This window comes from Oxyura jamaicensis, chromosome 2, assembly GCF_011077185.1.
Source record: "Oxyura jamaicensis isolate SHBP4307 breed ruddy duck chromosome 2, BPBGC_Ojam_1.0, whole genome shotgun sequence".
Taxonomy (NCBI): domain Eukaryota; kingdom Metazoa; phylum Chordata; class Aves; order Anseriformes; family Anatidae; genus Oxyura; species Oxyura jamaicensis.
In genome coordinates this window covers 380,173-395,077 of record NC_048894.1, presented here as the reverse complement: position 1 = coordinate 395,077, position 14,905 = coordinate 380,173, and the positions used below count along the sequence as shown (strand labels likewise).

Genomic DNA, 14,905 nt, shown 5'->3' with positions numbered 1-14,905 from the left:
GGGGGGGGGGAGGGGGCACCGGGGGGGGGGGGGGTTGGAAGCGGCGGGGCTCGGTGGCCGCTCAGCCCCCGCGGCCGTCCCGCAGCCCGAGCAGGATGCGCTGGGCCCCAGCTCGCCCAAGTTCGGGGAGGAGGAGGAGGAGGAGAAGGACCTGAACAAGGCGCTGGGCGTGGAGCGCTTCGAGGAGATCCTGAGCGACTCGCACCCTCGCAACGCGGAGGAGGCCGGGCGCAGCTACGGGGAGGAGGACTTCGAGTGTGAGTGGGGCCGGGGGGCGCGGGCAGGGCCCCCGGGCAGGGCGAGCGGGGGGCAGCGCGCCCACCCCGCGCCGTTCCCCCAGATCACCGCCAGTCGTCCCACCACATCCACCACCCGCTGTCCACGCACCTGCCCCCCGACGCCCGCCGCAAGAAGGGAGCGCCCAAGAAGGGCAAGAAGAAGCGCCCCCGCGCCTCTGCCCCCGGCGAGACCCCCACCATCGAGGAGGCCGAAGAGGATGAGGATGAGGCGTGCGACACGGAGACGGAGCGCTCTGCGGAGGAGCTGCTGCAGGGCGCCCCGCCGGAGGCGGTGCAGGTGGGGGCCGCTGGGGGCAGGGAGCGCAGGAGCCGGGGGGCTGCTGGTGCCCCTGGGAGCCAATTTCTCCCCCGGCCTTCGTCGCAGTTCTTCCTGCAGGAGGACGAGGTGGCCGAGCGCCGCGCAGAAGAGCCAGCAGCACCCCCGGCACTGCCAGCAGCCCCCCCGGCAGAGCCCTGCGGGGCTGTGTCCCCCAAGGCCGCCAGGGCAGCCAGGTGAGCGATGGGTCTGGGGGTCCGGGCGCCCTGTCCCGTGGGGCTCAGCAGGGGTGGTGCTCAGCCCCGGGGTGGTGCCCGCGTTGCAGCCCCAGTGCCGAGGAGGGACGCTCGGCTGAGGGCCCAGCCGCCGAGGAAGCCGGTTCCCCCGGGCGCCCCACGGCCAAGTCGCAGCCGGGGCACCGGAGCTACAACCTCCACGAGAGGCGGCGGATCGGCAGCATGACGGGCGTGGAGCAGGCGCAGTACCAGAAGATGCCCACGGACGAGTCGGAGGCCCAGACGCTGGCCTCGGCCGACCTGGACTACATGAAGAGTGAGTGGGGTCTCGGACTCGGGGGCGAGGGGGTCTGGGGAGCACGGAGCCGCGCTGGACGCTGCAAAGCCGGAGCCGTGTGCGGGGCAAGCGAGGCGGGGGCCGGCCGAGCGGGGCTGGGCGCAGGCTGTGGGCGCAGGGGACGGGCAGGAGCAGCGCCAGTGGCGCTCAGCCAGGGGCTGGCACCCAGGGCGGCTGGAGCAGGAGGCGGCGGCGATGCCTCCCCCGAGGGCTCTCCAGCTTGCAGCTCTGGGACTTCCAGGGCTGCTTTTGCCGTAACAGCTCCCTGGGGAGCTCTCTGCCCTCAGCGCACCCGCAGACCGCTGGCAAGGGTCCCCCCCGCGCAGGTCCTTGCCAGTGCGTGGCCCCCGTCCTCCTGGGCTGAGTCCCACCCCCCGCTCCCGTGGCCCCCGGCCCTGTGGTGGTCGTTGCCCTGCCCCAGCTGCGGTCTCGGAGCTTGCCGGGGGGGCTGCTGCTGGGGAAGGGCTCCCCAAGGCTCTGTGGTGCGGGGGGCGTCTCGGGGCCGTGCCCCCCATGGGTTACCCGCCCGCCTCCACCGCCGTCCGTCCCCGTTTCTGGCAGGTCACCGCTTTGAGGACGTGCCCGGGGTGCGCCGGCACCTCGTGCGGAAGAGCGCCAAGGCGCAGGTCGTCCACGTCAGCAAGGACCACAAGGAGCCGAGCACGCGGCACCGCAAGCAGGACCGGCAGCCCCACGAGGTGGGCGCTGCGCCCGGGGGGGGCTGGGGCGCGGCGGGGGTCCCGCTGCTCGCGGGGGTGCCGCGGAGGAGCCGAGCGAGCGTGGGGTGTCCCCGCTGACCCGCCTGTGCCCACAGGTGTTTGTGGAGCTGAACGAGCTGGTGGTGGACAAGAACCAGGAGCTGCAGTGGAAGGAGACAGCGCGCTGGATCAAGTTTGAGGAGGACGTGGAGGAGGAGACGGACCGCTGGGGCAAGCCGCACGTGGCCTCGCTGTCCTTCCGCAGCCTCCTGGAGCTGCGCAAGACCCTGTCCCACGGTAGGGCAGGGGGGCAGCCCCTCGGGGCGCAGGCAGGCGTACCCCCGGCCCCGCTCGCCTCAGCCCCCGCTCCCTTGCCCCAGGCGCCGTGCTGCTCGACCTGGACCAGAAGACTCTGCCGGGGGTGGCTCACCAGGTGGTGGAGCAGATGGTCATCACCGACCAGATCCGGGCCGAGGACCGCGCCAACGTGCTGCGGGCGCTGCTGCTCAAGCACAGGTGAGCAGGGGACAGCGACCCGATGGCTCTGCTCCCCATGGCCTGTCCCTGTCCATGGCACTGTCCCTGGTGCCACCGGCCCACGCCGGGACGCTGGGAGCTCTCCTGGGGCAGTCGGTACCAGGAGCCCCTCGGGCACGCGGAGAGGTCGGGCCGCCGCAGACAGCCCTGGGTTTGTCCCGCAGCCACCCGAGCGACGAGAAGGACTTCTCCTTCCCCCGCAACATCTCGGCCGGCAGCCTGGGCTCGCTGCTCGTGCACCACCACAGCACCAACCACGTGGGCGAGGGCAGCGAGCCGGCCGTCACCGAGCCCCTCATCGCCGGCCACGCCGTGGAGCACGACACGCGCATCGACGTGGAGCGGGAGGTGAGCCCAGTGTCCCCCCCCCCCGTGCCTTCCTCTGTCCTGCTGCCGCTCCTCATCCTCGGGCCGGGCCCTGACCTGAGCTCTGCCGCACGCTCTGCCCCCCCAGAGGGAGGTCCTGGCCCCGACGCCCCCGGCTGGCATCACTCGCTCCAAGTCCAAGCATGAGCTGAAGCTGCTGGAGAAGATCCCAGACAACGCCGAGGCCACGGTGGTGCTTGTGGGTATGGAGGGGTGGAGAGGGGGGCCGGGGGGGCTCCACATGCCAAGCGCCCCAAGGCGACCCCCTGCATCCCTTGCACACCCCGCAGGCTGCGTGGAGTTCCTGGACCAGCCCACCATGGCCTTCGTGCGGCTGCAGGAGGCCGTGGAGCTGGACTCGGTGCTGGAGGTGCCCGTCCCCGTGCGGTTTCTCTTCGTGCTTCTGGGGCCCAGCAGCACCCACATGGACTACCACGAGATCGGGCGCTCCATCTCCACCCTCATGTCCGACAAGGTGAGCGCCGTCTCCTGGGCCACGTCCTGGCTTTGGGAATGTGTCCTGGCCACGTCCCCTGCCCCTGGCCGTGCCTGGCCCGAGTCCCCCGGCCGGGGGCTCTGACCCCGCCGTCCCGCAGCAATTCCACGAGGCCGCCTACCTGGCCGACGACCGCCACGACCTCCTCAACGCCATCAACGAGTTCCTGGACTGCAGCGTGGTGCTGCCGCCCTCGGAGGTGCAGGGCGAGGAGCTGCTGCGCAGCGTCGCCCACTTCCAGCGCGAGATGCTGAAGAAGAGGGAGGAACAGGAGCGGAGGCTGCTGCTGGAGCCCAAGTCCCCCGAGGAGAAAGGTGCTGGCGGGGCCGGGGCAGGGCCGGGTCTGGGCGGCGTGCCGGGGGTCTCACCACCCATCTGTCCGTCCCGGGGTGCAGCGCTGCTGAAGCTGAAGGTGGTGGAGGGCGAGGGCGAGGATGAGGACGATCCCCTGCGGCGCACGGGCCGGCCCTTCGGGGGGCTGATCCGGGACGTGCGGCGGCGCTACCCCAAGTACCTGAGCGACTTCAGGGACGCGCTGAACCCCCAGTGCATCGCGGCCGTCATCTTCATCTACTTCGCGGCGCTGTCCCCAGCCATCACCTTCGGAGGGCTGCTGGGTGAGCTGCGGGGTGTGCTGTGCTGCCTGGGGACGGGGCAGCGCTCGGGGAGACCCAGCAGTGCGCTGCCTGGGGACAGCGGTGCGCAGACCCGTCCCGCCTGCTGTGCCTGACCCTGTCCTGCCCGCAGGGGAGAAGACGCAGGACCTGATCGGGGTGTCGGAGCTGATCATCTCCACGTCGCTGCAGGGCGTGCTCTTCTGCCTGCTGGGCGCCCAGCCCCTGCTCATCATTGGCTTCTCGGGGCCCCTGCTCGTCTTTGAGGAGGCTTTCTTCACGGTGAGAACGGGGAAGACGTTCCCGGGCGCCCTGCCCGGCCCTGTGGCTGTCCGTGCCGCTGACCTGGCCGTCTGTCTGCCCGCAGTTCTGCACGTCCAACGACCTGGAGTACCTGGTGGGACGCGTCTGGATCGGCTTCTGGCTCATCCTCATCGTGCTGGTCATGGTGGCCTTCGAGGGCAGCTTCCTGGTGCGCTTCGTCTCCCGCTTCACCCAGGAGATCTTCGCCTTCCTCATCTCCCTCATCTTCATCTACGAGACCTTCTCCAAGCTGGCCAAGGTGAGCCAGGGGTCCGGGAGGCCTGCGGGGCAGTGCGGGGGCCAGGACGGGCCTGAGACCCTCCCCGCCCCCATTTCAGATCTTCCAGGAGCACCCCCTGCACAACTGCACGAGGGCCAACGGCACGGAGGCGGAGGCCTGGAGGGATGGCAGCACAGCCCCGGCCAACAGCACGGGGGGCCGCGCCGCCGCCAAGGTGACGGGGAGGCCCAACACGGCGCTGCTCTCGCTGGTGCTCATGGCCGGCACCTTCTTCATCGCCTTCTTCCTGCGCAAGTTCAAGAACAGCCGGTTCTTCCCCGGACGGGTGCGTGGGGCAGGCGGGACGGCGGCGCGGGCGCTGCGCGGGGCCCTGGGGTGAGCCCGGCTTTGGGGGGGCAGGGCTGAGCTGGGGGGGCGGGCAGGGGTGGGGGCCGGGCTGACGCTGCTCTACCTCCAGATTCGGCGTCTCATCGGGGACTTCGGGGTGCCCATCGCCATCCTGGTGATGGTGCTGGTGGACTACAGCATCCACGACACCTTCACGCAGGTCAGCACCAAGCCGCTGCCACGGCAGGGGCCCCCCGGTCCCCTTCCCTCCTGGCCTTGGGGGTGACAGGCACAGGCACCAGCCCCACGGCACTCGGCCACCTCGGGCTCCTGGCATCCCCCTGCCTCGAGCCCCTGGGGTCCAGCCCCATCGGGTGCCTCCATGCCCTAGTGTGGGGCAGGGGCCTTCTCGCTCCCGGGGAGCTGGGAGCTGGGGGCAGAACCTGCGGCACCCCCCCAGCATTTTGCGACCCCTGCAGAAGCTGAGCGTGCCCAGTGGGTTCTCGGTGACAGCCCCGGAAAAGCGGGGCTGGGTGATCAACCCCCTGGGCGAGAAGAGCGACTTCCCCGTGTGGATGATGGTGGCCAGCGGGCTCCCCGCCATCCTCGTCTTCATCCTCATCTTCATGGAGACGCAGATCACCACGTGAGCACGGCAGGGCCGGGCTGGGGGCCCAGCAGCACCGTGCGGGGCATGAGCGGGGCAGGGTGCGCTGTGCCATGCTGTGCCGTGCCATGCTGTGCTGTGCTCTGCCATGCCATGCCATGCTGTTCTGTGCCGTGCTGTGCCGTGCTGTGCCATGCCGTGCCGCGCTGTGCCGCGCTGTGCCGTGCTGTGCCATGCCGTGCTGTGCCATGCTGCGCTGTGCCGTGCCATGCCATGCCATGCTGTTCTGTGCCATGCCGTGCCGTGCTGTGCCGCGCTGTGCCGTGCTGTGCCGTGCTGTGCCATGCTGTGCCGTGCTATGCCATGCTGTGCCGCGCTGTGCCGCGCTGTGCCATACCGTGCCGCACTGTACCACGCTGTGCCGTGCCGTGCCGCGCCTTGCTATGCTGAGCCACGTTAAGCTGTGCCATGCCAAACCTGACGTGCTTTGCTGAGTTGTGACAATCTGTGCTGAGCCATGCCATGCCAAGCTGTGCCATGCTAAACTGTGCTGAGCCTTGCCAAGCCGTGCCGTGTTGAACCATAGCATCCCGTGTAGCGCTGAGCCACCCTGTGCTGTACCGAGCCCTGCCACGCTGTGCCATGCCACGCTGTGCTGAGCCATGCCAACAGTCCGCCCTTGTGCCCAGGCTGATCATCAGCAAGAAGGAGCGGATGCTGCAGAAGGGCTCTGGGTTCCACCTCGACCTCCTGCTCATCGTGGCCATGGGCGGCTTCTTCGCGCTCTTCGGGCTGCCGTGGCTCGCCGCGGCCACAGTGCGCTCGGTCACGCACGCCAACGCGCTCACCGTCATGAGCAAGGCCGTGGCGCCCGGGGACAAGCCCAAGATCCAGGAGGTGAAGGAGCAGCGGGTCACCGGGCTGCTGGTGGCCGTGCTCGTCGGTAGGTCCAGCCCTGCCCGCCGGGGTCCCGCATGGCCACGGGGCCTGGGGGGACGGGGAGGGCTGCAGGGGCGCGGGGTCAGCGGGCACCGCGTGGACACCCCCCCTCTGCGCAGGGCTGTCCATCGTCATCGGGAAGCTGCTGCAGCAGATCCCGCTGGCCGTGCTCTTCGGGATCTTCCTCTACATGGGCGTCACCTCCCTCAATGGCATCCAGTTCTACGAGCGCCTGCAGCTGCTGCTGATGCCCCCCAAGCACCACCCTGATGTCCCCTACGTCAAAAAGGTTGGAAGGGAGGGGCTGGGGGGGGGGTCTGTGCCCTGCCTGGTGGGGTGCGGGACCCTCGCCTGTACCAGGGTCAGGGGCACCTGCGGGTCCCTTCCCTTGGGGCTTGGTGGGGGGCAGATGACACAAGCAGGGCTGCGGGAGCCAGGTCCCAGGGTGGGGGCACAGCAGGGTGAGGGGGGGGACACAGGGCCCCGTGCGCCCCGTCCCTGACGCCCGTCCCCGCGCAGGTGCGCACGCTGCGCATGCACCTCTTCACTGGGCTGCAGCTGGCGTGCCTGGCCGTGCTGTGGGCCGTCATGTCCACGGTGGCCTCCCTGGCCTTCCCCTTCATCCTCATCCTCACGGTGCCACTCCGCATGTGCCTGCTCAGCCGCATCTTCACCGACCGCGAGATGAAGTGTGTAAGTACCAGCCCCGCGGTACCGTGCCCTCCTCGGGGAGGCACCGGGGTGGCAGGGGGACGGCAGGGGAGCCCCCCCCCCCCCCCCGCTGCACGCTCAGCCCCCCACTCCTCCAGCTGGACGCAGACGAGGCCGAGCCCATCCTCGACGAGCGGGAAGGTGTGGACGAGTACAACGAGATGCCGATGCCAGTGTGAGCCTGAGCCAGCCAGCGAGCCGCCCGCGGGGCCGGGCACAGCCAGGCCCCCGTGCTGCCGCCCCGCGCGGGGCTGGGGGCAGCGGCTGTGCAGCCGTGCCCGGCCGGGGACAGGCACCCCGCACCCCCGGGGCTCCGCTCTGCCGGCCGGGGGCCCCCTGCCAAAGAGAAGCCGTCCCGTGGCCTCACCCCACGGGGACCCCCCCCAGGGCACCCCGCTCGCTGCAGCACAGGGGGCCCGTGCCTTTGGTCCCCCCCGGCCACGTCCTGAGCACGCCGTGGGGCAGAGCCCTCCCACCACTGCCCTGCAGTGCTGCAGGCCCATGCCCTGCCCCAGTTCCTCCGCCACCCTGGCCTGGCCCCGGGCTCCTGCCCGACAATCAGGTGTTACATCTGACTACCGCCGTGTGTTATTTAACTTAAATGGCAATAAACAGCTTTAGAGCGAGCGTGGCGGGATGGGGAGTGCCGAGGCAGCCCGGTGCGGGGGGTGGCCCGTGCTGCCCTGCCCCACGGCCGCCTGCCCCAGGGCAGGGCTGCGGGCAGCACCCGCGCACCGCCGCGGCAGTGGGGTGCTGGCCCTGGGGACCGCGGCCGCCCCCCGCCGCCTCCCGGGCAGCCCCGGGGCTGGGGGCAGCCCGCTGCCTCGTACCAATAAAGAGAACGGACTTTGCACACTTTTCACCAGTTTTATTGTAAAGTTAACCCCTGCGTCCCAAGCACCCCCCTCCTCCCGCTCAGGGCCCCGGGAGCAGCCCCTGTGCAAGTGGCCGCGGCCCTGCCCGACCCCCTCCTGCCCCAGCGTGGGGCCGCCACAGCCCCTACGGGGGGGCCAGGCAGAGCCTCCGGCCCCCCCCCCCCCCCCCCCCCCCCGCGGTGTGTTGGGGGCCCCGGACCCCCCACCCAGCACCCAGGACCGCCAGACCCTTCAGTGACCCTGAGGCTGGCGGGGCCGGGGGTGGCCGTCAGGGGCCCGCGCCCCCCCGGCGTCACACAGCCCAGGGCTCCCGGCACGCAGCGGTCACGTCGCGCCCCTTCCCCACGCTCACGGCAATAAATAGCTCACACCACCCCGGCCCCACGTCGCACAGCAGGTGCCCGCGGCCGAGCCCCGCTCCCCACGGGAAGGGGGCAGCTCCGTCCCCCCCCCCCCCCCAGCCCCGGCCAGGGGCTCCGCGCCCGCCCCAGCGCCCACCCGGCGAGGGCTGAGCCCCCTCAGAAGCGCAGCTCCCTCAGCTTCTGCCGCAGGTAGTGCTTGGCCTCCTCGATGCCACTCACCTTCTCCAGCTCCGTGTAGGGCAGCTGAAATGGGACAGGAGGGTCAGCGCGGCCCCACGAGCCGCCCCACAGGCTGCCTCTGACCCCCCCCCCGGCACGTGGGCTGGGCAGGGAGAGCCCCCCAGGCACGGGCAGACCCCACAGGAGCCAGAGACCCCCCGGGTCTGTGCCCCCCAGAGGGGAGGCAGAGTGCAGCCACAGAGCAGGGGCTGGCGCCCATCACCCCCCACGCGCAGCCTCCGGCAGATGAAAGCCCCGAGCCGAGCCCCGGTCACCATCTCCCCCCCACGTGGCTGCCCTGCAGCCCACCAGGGGCCCTAAACACCTCACTGCACCCCCAGCCCCTGGTGCGTGAGGGCGGCCGCCCCCAGGGTGAGTACAGGCAGTGCTGGGGCCCGGTCCCATGCCCCTCACCCAGTCACTGGCTGTGGACCGGGGGAAAAACCCCAAACTGCCCCATTTCTGCGTGGGCACCGCCAGCCCGGGGCTGTGTGGGGACGGGGGGAGGCTCCCGCGGGCACCTGAGCGCCCGCAGCCACCGCAGCAGCAGGGGGCCAGCCCGTCACACCGCCAGCCCGTCACACCGACCCCTCACACCGACCCCTCACAGTGCCCCGCAGGACGGGTGCCGTCACCCTGAGCCCTGTCCCGCTCAGGAGGAAACCCTTCCCCTTCCCTCGGGGACAAAGGAAATGCAAGAAAGCCGCAGGCTCGGCCCCTGAGGCGGCGATGGAGCAGACGCGAGCCCGGAAGGAGCCGGGGGGAAGTGCCCCACGTGCGGCCGGGGGGGTCCCTGGGGGGGTCCCGTTACACCACAGGCACCCGGCGCTGCTCGGGGCGCAGGGGCTGGGGCTGGGCGGAGAGCTTGAGGCCCAGGACAGCAGGCCGGGGGGATTCCCATCCTGCTGGGCAGCTCCCGCAGCCCCCCCCCAGCATCCCCAGCTGCAGGGACGGGCAGAGCCAGAAACGCTCCCGGACCCTGGAACGTTCCAGAAACGCTCCCGGACCCAAGGCTGGGTCCTGACGCGGTGCTGCGCGGGGCCCAGGGCCCGTTACCGCCGTCCCGGCAAACACAGGGCTGGGGGAGAAGGCACCACGAGCACGGGCAGAAGGAAGCCCAACCCCGTCCCCGGGCCCTGGCTCTGGGCCACGGGGTTCTGGCTGCTCGGCCCCGGCACTGCCAGGGCACCGGCGGCACGGAGAGCTCCTGGGACCCGAGGGGCTGGAAGCGAGCGGGGCCACGGCGGGGACGGGCTGGGGACAGGCCTGGCCGTTACTCCAGGCATGGTCCGGGGAGGGAAGGGGCTGGCAGGGGTCAGGAGCACCGAAGGACCACCGAGGTCTGCCTCAGCAAGGGCTGCGAGCACAGCCCCCTGCACCACGGGGCGGCAGCTCCAGGCCCAGCCCGTGGAGCCCAGCGGAGGAGGGGAGGGATCGGGCGTGAGACCAGCACGGCACCGGCTGCACCGGGGCCCTGCCGGGAGCTGCCACCAGCCCCGCACCGGCACGCCGCGCGGCAGGGAGCTGGCACAGGCTGCGGGGACACGGCCGGGGGGCAGCGCTGCAGGCACAGCGCGGGGATGGAGCAGGAGGAGGGCCCAGCTGCCAGGCCCAGCTGCCAGGCCCAGGGCTGCAGCCAAGTCCCCAGGAGCCAGCCCCGGGCCGGAGCCATCGAACGCCCTCACTAACGAGCTGCGCGGCGCCGAGGAGCCAGTGCCCGAGAGGAGGTGGGGGGGACAGAGCCAGGCTCCCAGCGGTGCCCAGGGAAAGGGCCCGAGGCAACAGGCACACCTCAGGGAAGGAAACCCCAGGGGAAGCCGGGCAGCTCGCTGCCTGCCTGTAAGGGGCTGGGGAGCACGGCCGGACACTGGGAGGGGTCGCCCAGAGAACAGCCCCCCGGTGCTGGAGGCGGCTGGGGGCTGGCGCTGAGCAACCCCCCCCCGGCGTGCCCTGGGGCTGGGCTCCACGGCCCGCACAGCTCCCAAGGATCCCGCGAAGGCGCCGGGAGGAAGCAGACCTCAAACGGGAAGAGCAGGAGCAGTCAGGCTGCGACGGGGGGAAATTAAACCGCCCAGGGTCCTCCTTTTTGTCAAGGGCTGGGCAAAGGGAACGGGAGGGACCTCTGGCACCACAGGCACAGCAAGAAGGCAACCACAGAGCCGCGCGTCACTGCTGCGGTGCCTGGCAGCACCACGAGGCAGCGGGCTGGAAACCAGCACAAGCCCTGCACGGGGGCACCGGCACGGGCTGCTGGGGTGGGGGAGAAACGACCCGCTCAGAACGGAACCCAGTGCCCGTGGGAGGGGGCCCTTGGGTGGCCACGGAGCTGCCCTACACGGGGCAGGAGCTGCTGGGGTTGGGCCGGGGGACAGGACGCGCCCCGGCACCGCCGCAGGGTGGCCCCCACGTCCTGCCCCCCCCGGCAGCAGGGGAAGCCAGCAGCAGTCCTGGCATGGGGCAGCCAGAAGGCAGCAAACCCAGTGTCACAGCGGGGGGGTCATCCCACGGCTCCCCCCGCGCTGGGAGGACGAGCTGGCTCACCCTGCCCAGCTCCGCGTGGCACCAGGGGACGGGGCAGGACGGGGGCCCTGCAGCACCAGGGGTGGCAGCGGGCCGGGTGCCCCCTGCTCGCGTGGGGACATGGCCTGTGCCTCCCCCAGGGTGCCGGGGCTCCTCCTGGCCCGGTGAGAGCCCTGGGGTGGGACAGGGCAGAAAGGAGCTGGGAGCACAGGGACGGCCGCTCCGGGGCAGCCCCCCGGCAGGGATGGCAGCTCCAGGCCCCCCACCCGCTGCGTCTGGCCCGGCCCCGTGCCGCGAGGCGGAGGGGATCCTGCCCGAGGAGAAGAGGGGCTGGCAGCAGCCCAGGCACTCACCTGCACCAGACAGTAGCCCAGCAGCCGCAGGTGTCTGTCCCGCATGGCTCGCGAGCCCACCAGGATGTCGGAGTTCTGGCAGTAATGCCACTTGTCGTTGACCGACAGCACCACCCTGCAGGGACACGGCAGGAGGACGGCGTCACCCCCACCACCCGCACCCACGGGCACCCCCCCTGCTCCCGGTACCTGACCCCACCGCAGGGCACGGGGGGGGCGTGGTGCCGGGGTGGGGGGTGCGGGGGGGGTCCCTCAGTACCTCTGAATCTCGTCCGCTGCTGGCGGCCCCTCGCCGGGTCCCCTGGTGGGGCTGGGCCGGCACGGGGAGGGCGGAGGGCAGGCGTCCTCGGCGGGCGGGGGGCTGCGTCCCTCCGCGTCCTCCTGCGCCTGCTCCCCCTGGAAGCGGCCGTGCTCGCGCTGGGGGCAGCCGCCCGCCGCCGCCTCCTCCTCCAGGATCTTGCCGATGGGGAACTGGAAGAGGGTGGCCGTGGAGGAGCCCCGCGGGGAGCAGGCGGGGGTGCCGGCGGGCTGCGCGGAGAGGCACTCGGAGGGGCTGCTCAGCGTGGAGCTGCCCTGGCTCTCCAGGGAAGACTCTTTGCTCAGGCCGCAGTAATAGTCCGAGGGGGGCTGGTAGCAGGGCCCCCCCGGGGCCGGGCAGAGCGTGGAGAGGAAGCGCCCCGCCAGGTTGTTCTCCCGGGGGGCCGGGGGGCTGCCCGGCGTCTCCGGGGCGAACGGGGCAAAGTCCTGCAAGTCCGAGGTGAGGGCCAGGACGCTGGAGCGCAGGGAGAGGGCGGCGGGGGACGCCGCGGCGTGGGCAGGAGGAGCCTTGGAAGCGGCGGGGACGCGGGAGAGGGGCAGCACCGTGCCCGAGCGGTTAATCCACAGCAGGAAGTCTGCGGGGAGAGCACGGGGGTCAGCACCGGGCCCGCCAGCACGCTGCCACGAGCCCCCCAGGCTCCAAGGCTCCATGGCGTCCCGCGCCGCCCGGGCTGTGCTGGGGAGCTCCGTCCCCAGGTGCTGGGGGGGCAGCGACGAGCAGCCGGGGCTGGCCCTGCCCTGCGTGGAGCCCACCGCAGACAGCTACCTGTGCAGTACCCGGGGGGCAGCACCTCGTCCTGCCGGTAGCACTCCTCTCCCACCAGCTGCCGCAGGGCCTCGGCCACGAGCCCCTTGTAACTGAGCAGGGAGAGAAGGGTGGGGAGGGGCTGGCGAGGCCCCCAGCCCGTCCCCCCGCTCCCACAGAGCACACCCGCGCCCCGAGGGACGCGGTGCTGCAGGGGACAGGCGGCGGGTGCCCGCGGGGCCGTGCTGCCCCCGGTGCCCCCTCACCTGTACTTCCTGTTGGCCTCGTCGGCGGTCAGCGCGTGCTCGAACATCAGGACGCGGTAGCGCGGGTCGAGGCGGGGGCCGCTGTAGTCGCGGAACTCCAGCTCCACCGCCGCGTCCAGCAGCGAGAGGTAGCGGCGCACGATGAGCGCGTAGGGGCTGCCTGCGGGGGGCACGCGCGGCTGGAGGCGGCCCCGCGGATCCCCGCGCCCCACCGTGCGCCCCGCCGCGGAGACCCCCAGCTCCCCGAGAGGTCCGCTCGGCCCCGGGGGCGTTGCAGACCCCCCTCCACCTCCCCGCCACGCCCTAAGGGCCGGGGTTACCCTGGGGAGCGCCCGACGTACTCATCACGTTGGTGATGAAGGCCGGAGAGAAGACCTGGTGCAGGACGGCCTGCGGGAAGTGGCTCAGCTGGAACATGGACATGAGGATGTTGACGGTCGCCAGCGGCGAGCTGCCCGCCTTCTGCTCCAGGATGGCCTCCAGCTTGGGGAAGAGCTCGCCGTGGTTGGACGGGCGGTAGTTCATGCGGCTGAAGGGAAACACCAGCTTCTGGATCACCTGCGGCCGGAGGGAGACGGAGTCGGGCCGGGCCCCGCGGGCAGCCCCGGGCCGCCCCGCGGGGCGCTCACCTTGCTGTCCAGCTGCTCGCCGCGCTTCAGGAGGAAGCTGGCGATGGTATCGAGCAGCCGCGGCTCGCGCAGGCGGTGCCGGGCCACGTACTTGGCGATGAGGGCCATGGTGTAGGGGGTCAGGTTCTCCGCCTTCCTGGGAAGCCACTCTGCAGGGCAAACGGCGGCGTGGTGTCACGCAGCTGCCCGGCCGGCCCCGGCGCAGAAGCGTCCCCTGCTCCAGCCGCCAGCGCTGCTCTGCGCGGCCTCGGCCGTGCTCCGGGGCTGGAGGAGGCTCGAGGGCCGCCGAGCGCACGGACGGAGCCCCGGGGAGGGGCTGGTGCCCGGCCGGGTCCCTGCCCCTACCTGCCATGCTGCGGATGAATCGCTCCTGGCGGTTCTCGTAGAAGAGCTGGGAGCTGAAGATGGCCTCCAGGGCCTTGTTGTTGGCCTCCTGCGCGCACAGGGCCAGCATCTCGTCCAGCAGGGCCAGCTCGTGCTCGCGCATGGCGCTGACCTGCCCCAGCGTGTGCCGGACGAGGCGCAGGATCTTGCGGTTGTTGATGAGCTGCTGGTCGGAGGCCGGGTGGCCCTGCAGCGCCTGCGCGCGCAGCCGGTAGTAGGAGAGCAGCAGGAAGAGGGTCTGGGGGTGCCGCTCCTTCTCCAGGTGCCGCTCCAGGCTGCTGAGGCACGACTCGACCAGGGGGTGCGGGCTGGACGGGTGGAGCCTCATCACGCTGCTGAACACCATGGAGACGTCCTTCTGGTTGAAGCGGCCCAGGCGGCTGCGCGACTCGTCCTCCAGCACGCGCACCAGCGGCGACTCCCCGGGCAGGCCTGCGGGAGGGACGGGCTGAGGGACCCCCGGGCCGGCCCCCTCCTGCTGCTCGCGAGCCCAGGCGAGCCCCGAGGCAGCGAGGAGCGCGTTCGTCACGGCCGCGTCGGGGCAGGGAGGAGAAAAGGGAAGAGCGGAGCTTGGGCAGAGCGGGCCGGGAGGTCGGCGCTGCGGAGCCCTCAGCCCGTCCCCAGGCAGCCACCAAAGCAGAAGTGCTGAGACCTGTCTGCGGAAATAAGGCCGACCTCCTGGGCCTCGGAGCTCCCCGGGACGCATAACGCACCTCAGAGCACGCGGACTTTGGCTTAGGAAGCAGACAAGGCGTCGGCACGCCGCCAGAACAACTCCCCGCGCGACAGCAGTCCGTCCGTGCACCTTCCTGCCTTTTTCGCTCGCATTTTGTGGTTTGGATGCAGGGCTCCGCACCCGGCCCCCGGGGGAAGCACCTCTCCCCAGCTCCGGGCTCGTTATCCAGCCACGGCAGGGCGAGGGGCCGCGTGCACGGCGCCGTTACGAAAAATGGCAGAGGCCGTGCCCGGCGTGTCAGGAGGGATTTTTCCCGCGGGCGCACGAAGCGTGAGGCGCCCCGTGGGGCTCCCGAGCCCACTGAGCTCCCACTGAGCTCCCACGGCAGCTGGCGAGATTCCAGCCCTTCGCAGGGCTCCAGAGAAAGCAGGGCAGCAGGGGGCACGTCGCTGCGCGTTATCGTTAGCCAGCAATCAGTCGGGAGGGGGAAAGGGAAGAATTGGTCTGAGCAGCTGCTTTGTGCCCCGGGCAGCCCTCAGCAAGGCGGGCTGGCACTGTCATTAACGGGCTGGCACTGTCATTAACGGGCTG

At 71.7% G+C, this 14,905-nt stretch overlaps 2 protein-coding genes across 2 annotated transcripts; one reads left to right on the top strand and one right to left on the bottom strand.

Annotated features, from left to right (window-relative positions):
- Positions 1 to 34: 34 nt before the first annotated feature.
- On the top strand, positions 35 to 7,472 carry SLC4A2 (solute carrier family 4 member 2; the record flags this gene model as incomplete). The annotated part of the gene is made up of 21 exons (XM_035319660.1): positions 35 to 257; positions 341 to 576; positions 664 to 791; positions 881 to 1,107; positions 1,690 to 1,826; positions 1,943 to 2,123; positions 2,207 to 2,342; positions 2,528 to 2,711; positions 2,818 to 2,932; positions 3,020 to 3,204; positions 3,326 to 3,539; positions 3,621 to 3,842; positions 3,973 to 4,121; positions 4,207 to 4,401; positions 4,481 to 4,708; positions 4,841 to 4,930; positions 5,190 to 5,356; positions 6,007 to 6,260; positions 6,376 to 6,545; positions 6,776 to 6,949; positions 7,066 to 7,472. Coding segments are annotated over 21 exons (3,696 nt in total), but the record flags the coding sequence as incomplete, so codon positions are not given.
- A 348-nt stretch (positions 7,473 to 7,820) lies between these two features.
- FASTK (Fas activated serine/threonine kinase) lies at positions 7,821 to 14,344 on the bottom strand. The gene is made up of 8 exons (XM_035319638.1): positions 13,600 to 14,344; positions 13,255 to 13,403; positions 12,967 to 13,183; positions 12,626 to 12,785; positions 12,381 to 12,472; positions 11,556 to 12,189; positions 11,297 to 11,411; positions 7,821 to 8,447 (listed from the first exon to the last, which is right to left on the bottom strand). Exons 1-8 carry the CDS (start codon positions 14,342 to 14,344, stop codon positions 8,361 to 8,363), a joined length of 2,199 nt encoding a protein of 732 aa, XP_035175529.1. The 3' UTR covers positions 7,821 to 8,360.
- Between the last annotated feature and the right edge of the window lie 561 nt (positions 14,345 to 14,905).

What these genes read in the sequence shown, in the direction of transcription:
- FASTK (XM_035319638.1), bottom strand. Translation starts at nt 14,344, where the DNA reads ATGCGTCCCGGGGAGCTCCGAGGCCCAGGAGGTCGGCCTTATTTCCGC. An exon ending in GAGGCCAACAGGAAGTACAG is followed by an intron (nt 12,473 to 12,625) that starts GTGAGGGGGCAC and finishes CTCCCTGCTCAG; the next exon opens with TTACAAGGGGCTCGTGGCCG. An exon ending in TGGGCTACTGTCTGGTGCAG is followed by an intron (nt 8,448 to 11,296) that starts GTGAGTGCCTGG and finishes GTCCCATTTCAG; the next exon opens with CTGCCCTACACGGAGCTGGA.